Source organism: Cryptomeria japonica, chromosome 9 (genome assembly GCF_030272615.1).
Source record: "Cryptomeria japonica chromosome 9, Sugi_1.0, whole genome shotgun sequence".
Classification (NCBI taxonomy): Eukaryota; Viridiplantae; Streptophyta; class Pinopsida; order Cupressales; family Cupressaceae; genus Cryptomeria; species Cryptomeria japonica.
In genome coordinates, this window is record NC_081413.1 from 529,552,170 (window position 1) to 529,559,077 (window position 6,908).

Below are 6,908 nucleotides of genomic sequence, written 5' to 3' on the forward strand. Positions count from 1 at the left end.
GCAATGTAAGTACAACATGATCTTTGTCATGTTATTTGGGGGGATCAAATCTCGTATCAATTTTCTTGCTAAATGAGGGTATGACAATGTCTTGCCCAGAAGATAGACTGGCAAGCGAAATCTTTAAAAAACACTAAAAACCAGATATTATTAGCTTCCAAATTGTAACTGTGATATTCTTGATTTGAATGGTGTGGGGTACGTGCTTGTATGTTCATTACTCGTTTATTCACCATAGTCGAATACCTTGGGTACCATTTAGAGCTGGATTAACACATTTGCCCATAGATGAATTCATCCAAATGAGACCTTAAAAAGACCATCACCAGGAAGCCTCCCAAAAGGAAAGGAGAAAAGGATTTCCTTTCAAGGATCTCCAATGAAGAGCCCTTTCTTCATTGGCCCAAGCTTACTTCCTTTGTAGTAATAATGCATTGTTATGTGTGGGTATCTGTTCAAAAGACAGAAATGCAAGCAACTGAGATAATCAAACAAATCTCTATTTTTTTTCTCGTTTTGGAAGGTGTAGAAATTGTGGACCTACACATGAGATTTAAACATTACAGTTTTTTTTGTTGGCCCAAGCGTGCTTGACTGAAGTAAAAATGCATAGTTGAGTATGCTATCTTTTGAAATGACTGAAATACAAGAGTAACTGACATAATCAAACAATTTTCTATTTTTCCTTGTTTTGGAAGGTGTAGTGATCGCGTACCTCTATATAAATTTTTCCCATTACAACTTGCTCTTACATGAAACAATTACATGGTTGCATAATCTTCCTGATGGTGCTAAGTTAAAGAGAACTATTGAAATTGGAGGCATTGACATTGAAATTGAGAGCTGTGCAAAGGATTTGTATTTGTATAAAGATTGTTAACTGAAACATACCCATTCAAGGGTTTTTTGTCCTTAGGGAAGGCTATATATTTCAAGGTCAGCCAGTAGGAGCTATTAATATATGGAATGGATCACAATAAAAATTGAAAAATACAAAGATATTATGCAACATGGTGCGATAAATGAATTGATTATAAGCCATCATTAAGCCTCTATGGAATTAGCAAATGTTAAAGGCCTGACGATCATTGAAAGAAAATCTTTCTTAAATCATCATTAAGCCTCTATAGAATTAGCACACATACTATCAACCTAATTCAAAGTATTGCCATTCGGTAGTGCTTATTTAAAGCTCCCACACAGATGGAGCTATAAATTAAAAGAACTATTGCTCGGTCAATTATGAAAGAGAAAACAGATGGTCAGTAAAAACTGGAATTGCAAAGCTCAATGAAGAAGAAAAAAAAGAGTAATATTTACCCAAAAATCCAGTATGGGTGAGACGCTAAGGTACATTAGATTATTGGGACAATAGATAAAAAGAACAGTCAAGCCTTATATTGCTGAATTTGTGATTTTGAAAAGCAATGTGAAGCACCCTCAGCCAAGATTTAGATTTCAATATTCATACATTGGCCCGGCTTTCAGAATTCACGTTGAGCTGAAATGAACTTTGCATTATCTTTCCAAGGAAGAACCATGGCTATTTTAATGAAGGTATGACATGTAAAATGTAGAGATGATTTAAACATTTATTACCAAAATTTGAGAATTATACCATGATCATGATCTTCCTTAATGTTACTTTGCCAGCATATATGTTTCACTCACCCTTCAACCAGATGAGATGAACGGATAATAATGCAATCATTCGATTAAAAATTATATCTTTTTATATTGATTTCCTCCTTTCGTGCTTCCAATATGTAGGAAAAAATCCCAATAAAAATGTGCTGTAAAAGTAGAGAATATACGATCGTAAACAAAGACAATATGCAGTATTTTCACCTGGGAAAATCCTTTCAAGTTAAAAAACTCCGCACAGCAAAAATTGCAATTCTGAAAAACTCACTCATTCTCCAATACAATAATAAATCTCTTTTATTTCACCCTTAAGCATGTGTAGATATAAGTAGGTACATCAAAAGCAGTTTTACACATTCCATGAAATCATGGAGAAGATAATCCAGAAAAAAAATCAAATAATTGCTTCACAATTTTCCAAATAACTTGCAAGATTGATCCCATCCTAACTATTATACATGGAAGTACACAACTCTTATCCAACACAATGAAGCTGTGATTTCCTGCTCAGAACATTTCAAGCTACAAGATCTACAATAAGTTGGCTTAGAGATACTCGATCTTAACTATTTGAGGCTTATTCTCAAGGTAGCTACTTTATATACTGAAACTGCAAAGGATCTTCAACTTCAAGACATGTAATTGAAAAGCTACATTGAAATCTGAGTTACCTCTCAACAGGGATTGCATGTAATTATCCCAACAAGCTTCAATACGACAATGAGAAACATTAAAAATATGGTTAGTCTAGACACACAACTCTGCAATTGGCATGAGCAGGTAATAAATCCAGAAACATTGTGTTCTTCTAATCATTGCGATTCATCTTATTGTCTTTCTCATTTCTATATCGGCATCTTCAAATGTTACTAAGAACGGGCTGCCCAAAATTCATTCTGGTAAATCTCTGAGCCAAGTCACTAGATGATACCAAGAATATTCAAACTCTATTAATTCATGCAGCTTATGCTACAATTATTGACAAGATGAAACAGAACACTTTAAGGAAGAGGCTGAAATTATCTTGTTTATTTCCTCTTGACATAGAACAGGTGAGTTTGTATACACATGTTGATGAGTTAATACTTTCTTAGTTTTAAATTTAATTTAATTTAGATATTATAAGCACAAATGACCAAGAACAGCCGATGGGATTCAAGGAAAGTACAAAGCTGATGGAGTACACAGTGGGAGTGCCTATTGCATCCTCAGTAAACTGAAGCATCCATTAAGTAGAAAACGATCATACACCAGACGAAAAGTCTATAGAAACAAAAGCATGAAGCAACAAATGTAATGCTTTAAAACCCAAAGCTATGTTCAGTAGCCATAGCTTTTCCTGACATTTGGTGTTGACGAGAAATCAGTAATGGGGTTTATATGTTACTAATTTGGTACTGCTGAGATGAACCTAGACTGAATAATCTCATACATGTTTAGGTAGAGGGTCTCTTAATGCTTTGAAAAGTGACAACCACTGACTGAAATTGGTAGTTGAAAGCTGTTACATCCGAGCAGTCCATTAGAATATACAAAAACATATTACTGGATGCCTCTCTAATGAGACAGTACAAGTCCTAAAGGCTATAAGAGTTTCAAAAGAAAATGGATGCACTTGAGGCACTTAGAAGGAAATAGTTAAAATAGAGGGTGCTAAGTCCATCTCAGTAGAACTTTAAACCCCCCTTGAAAAAAAGAATGCAACCTCATCTGCGATAACATTTATCATATCCACACATTGATGCTACTTCCAAAGCTGGACTCCTTACTAATGCTACCCTAGGATGAGCATACTTTAACTGTAGAGTTCCATCTTGAACTAGCTCTCCAAGACTACAGATAGAAAATGTATTAGTCATTACTGTTACCTTCCAGAAGCTATAACAAGTGGCATTGCAGAAAGCTATGAGAACCCAATTGACATAACATCAAGCTAGCAAATCACATGGCCATTATTCATCACAAAATATATAGAAACATAAACATGATAGATTGTCAAAGGATTACGTCTAACTCAAGCTAACTCAGTGCAATTGCGACTGTCAAATTTGCAGATTGCTAACACGAGCATGGCCCCATTATATAATCATCTTTTAAAACCAATAAAAGGCACTTCTGCATTAGTTATGTTAAATTTGAGCATGCTGGTCAATCGAAATTAGTGAAATGTACAAAAAATACATTTACATTAGGTATAACGTGATTCACGAAGGTTTGCCTTCAGTACGTTAAGAATCAATGTAAGGGCTAGTCATTTAATTGTAACTAGAAGCACCTCAATGGATTCAAGAGAGGGCAGTTTGAGGCCTCAGATCTTATAACTGTGAAAGCAAAAATTCAATGACGTTAGTATCAGAAAACGCCGCACGATATTTGTCAATCTTAACTTGTACTCAACTAAACAAAGCAGAGTCACTTTCCGATGAAAGAGAGAGAGGATAAGCATTATATACACAGGAACACAAATTTGGGTCAGAAAGGACCTAACAAAACCAATTCCATTTTAATCTCTAATTTGAAAAATCCCATTTCTATTATAGAAAAGTAAAGGATCTCACAATGAAGGATAAACCAACTGTAATGCTATGAGAAAGGTGAAGTAGAATAGTCCTTCTAGAAACTATACAACTGAATAGGCATTGAATCCAAGTCTTCTCTAGAACGGCAATCCACAGGCATCCGTGTGACACATGGCAGCTATAATTACAGACCTCAGTGTTGACTCTTGTTGTTCTTCACTTCACCTAATAATCCCTCTATCAAAAGCTGCAAAGCTCTTCCTAGTCTGTGAAGATACCCCAAACAAATGCCATATAAGGCCCTACAACCATAGTCAAGAAACTCTAGATAAATCTGTGTGATCTTTAACCGTCAACAAAGCAACAAAAATACCCAAGGAGAAGCAACTTGAAGCTAAATCTGTCAACAAAGCAACAAGAACGCCCAAGCAGAAGCCACTAAAAGCTATGTAACTGTGTAAGCATGGGGGCCAATTCTGCACTAGATGGGCGATCTGCAGGCACATCAGCAAGGCAAGCTACAGCTATCCTCACTGCCATTAGCATCTCCTCTTCTTGATCTTCTCCTCCTTCAATTATCCCTTTATCAAGAGCTTCAATGGCCTTCCCGCTCTGTTGAAGCCGCCTAAGCCAACAACCAATACTTCCCCCTGGAACTTCATTAAAAAAGCTATCTGTGGGATCTTTAGCCGTGAGTAAAACAGCTAAAACCACTCCAAAGCTAAACACATCACTCTTGTCTGTGTACCTGCAGCCCTGATAACACTCCGGAGCAACATACCCTGCTGCACCACTGTTGGGCATAATAAACCTACTCAATCCAAAATCAGCCAAATGAGGCTCATAGTTATCATCAAGAAGAATGTTTCCGGGCTTGAGATTACAGTGTGTAACTTGAGGGTTGCATTGGAAATGAAGATACTGAAGACCCACTACTATCCCAACAGCTATTTTATGCCGCATTGGCCAGCTCAGCTGCAGCTGATTATCCCTAATTCTCTTCATAGCATCACCAAGGCTCTCTTTGGAGACAAAGTCACATACTAACAGATGAGCATTGGTGTGACGAATATATGCTTGCAGGGAAACCACATTTCTATGCCTGACCTTGCCTATAACCTGCAACTCCTCCTGAATCTGTCTCTTGACAGATGTGCTCAGCGCATCATAGGCTTCCACTCCATTAATCCTCTTCACTGCAACAGACACCCCATTATCTAGATTGGCTTTATAAACCCTCCCATTGGGACCGACTCCCACCAGGTCTGCTTCATCCAAGCAACCCCCTTGCCCTAAAAATGAGAGCACTTTAGGACCAATCCTAGGATCGAACACAATCGGACCCCTTATCAGAGGAGTCCTATTAAGATATATCACAGCAGCTCTCATGAAAGTAGCCACAATCCCTGCAGCAGCCAAACCAGTCAAGCTGCCGAACACAATACCCAAAACCAGCCTTCTAGACCTGTGCCTTACATTATATCCACTAGGAAGCCTAGAAGGAGATGGAGACTGTCCTAGTATTCCATCATGCTTTATAACTTGGGAAGACCCAAAATTCCTCTGAGCTTCGCCATTTAAAACTGGATTGGTCACGTGATTGATAGACCATTTTCTAACCTGGAACGCGTCCCCACAGCTCAGAATCCCACATATGTACCACACCAAAATCCACATATGCATACAGAAAGCCCTAGTCCTTGTCATTCTAACTTTCCCACACAAAGAACCTACCAGCATAGCACACTCAAGTCTGTAAATAGCACGAAAAACAGCTCTCTAGCCAGAGAAGCTCCAATGCCTGCAAATTTCTAGACTGTCACACACCAGAATACGCAATACGCAATACCCAAATGCTCAAAGAAACCGAATCCTGTCAAACATTTCAATCCACAACCCTCATGCACAGAATGCCCACACCCATAAAAATCATCAATACCCATTCAAACAATTTAAGCGAAAGAAAAAAGTTCGAAACCTGGTCATTTCATGTTGGATTACTCCTCAGATTAAGCCTTCAAATGCAGCACCCACATCCACAAATCCATGCCACACCATTAACACAAATCCAGTAATCAGTCCTTCTCCATTTTCTACTCTGCTTGTTCAAAAAAACTCAGACCAATCTCAGCACAAAATTCAGAATGTTACAAAACATCACCCAATTTTTCGCTTTTTGACCTTTTGATTTTTAATCCCTGTAATTCATGACGTACATCGAAGCGTCACATCTTCACACCTTTTTTGTTTTTATAAAATTTACAGAAAAACAGATAACGAATTCTTTATTAATTGTATAGAAGAAGTGAAATTCCTGATGTGGACTTGTCGTGGGGGCCCACAAAAGACGCTGACATGTCCTGTCCGGCGGCTGCAGTTCTCAATCACCACCTGACAACGACTGTCCGGCTTAGTGCGCCAATATATTGTCACTTGCTCTGCGCCGTCTGATCACCCTCCATTAGGGGTCCACCGCCTAATCAGATTTCATCTATAAATTGCATTTCAGTATCATTTTCTCTCTTGTTGTATTCCATGGAATTCAGTTTTTTGAGAGGTGAAAGCACTCACATTTTTTTAATATGAGTTAAGCATTTATTGTGGTATCAGAATATTTGTTTCTTTCAAGTGAAGACTTCTTTTTCTGCCACTCTGCAACTCACGAGCGTCTTTAATGTTTGGTCAAAGATTTCTGAATTAAGTAGTTGTGTTTCATTTTCGGACAATTTTGAAGTAGCCCACCAA

The 6,908-nt window shown here is 37.8% G+C and overlaps 1 protein-coding gene across 2 annotated transcripts; it reads right to left on the reverse strand.

Annotated features, from left to right (window-relative positions):
- Positions 1-4,145: 4,145 nt before the first annotated feature.
- LOC131077060 (inactive leucine-rich repeat receptor-like protein kinase CORYNE) lies at positions 4,146-6,438 on the reverse strand. Of its 2 annotated transcripts, none has more exons than XM_058014462.2 (2): positions 6,142-6,438; positions 4,146-6,036 (listed from the first exon to the last, which is right to left on the reverse strand). In XM_058014462.2, the coding sequence occupies exon 2, from the start codon at positions 5,901-5,903 to the stop codon at positions 4,602-4,604; it is 1,302 nt and encodes a 433-aa protein (XP_057870445.1). In that variant the 5' UTR covers positions 5,904-6,036; positions 6,142-6,438; the 3' UTR covers positions 4,146-4,601. The 2 variants fall into 2 exon arrangements, with proteins under 2 accessions (XP_057870445.1, XP_057870444.1); XM_058014461.2 differs by having other exon boundaries at positions 4,146-5,964; positions 6,142-6,436.
- Positions 6,439-6,908: the final 470 nt, after the last annotated feature.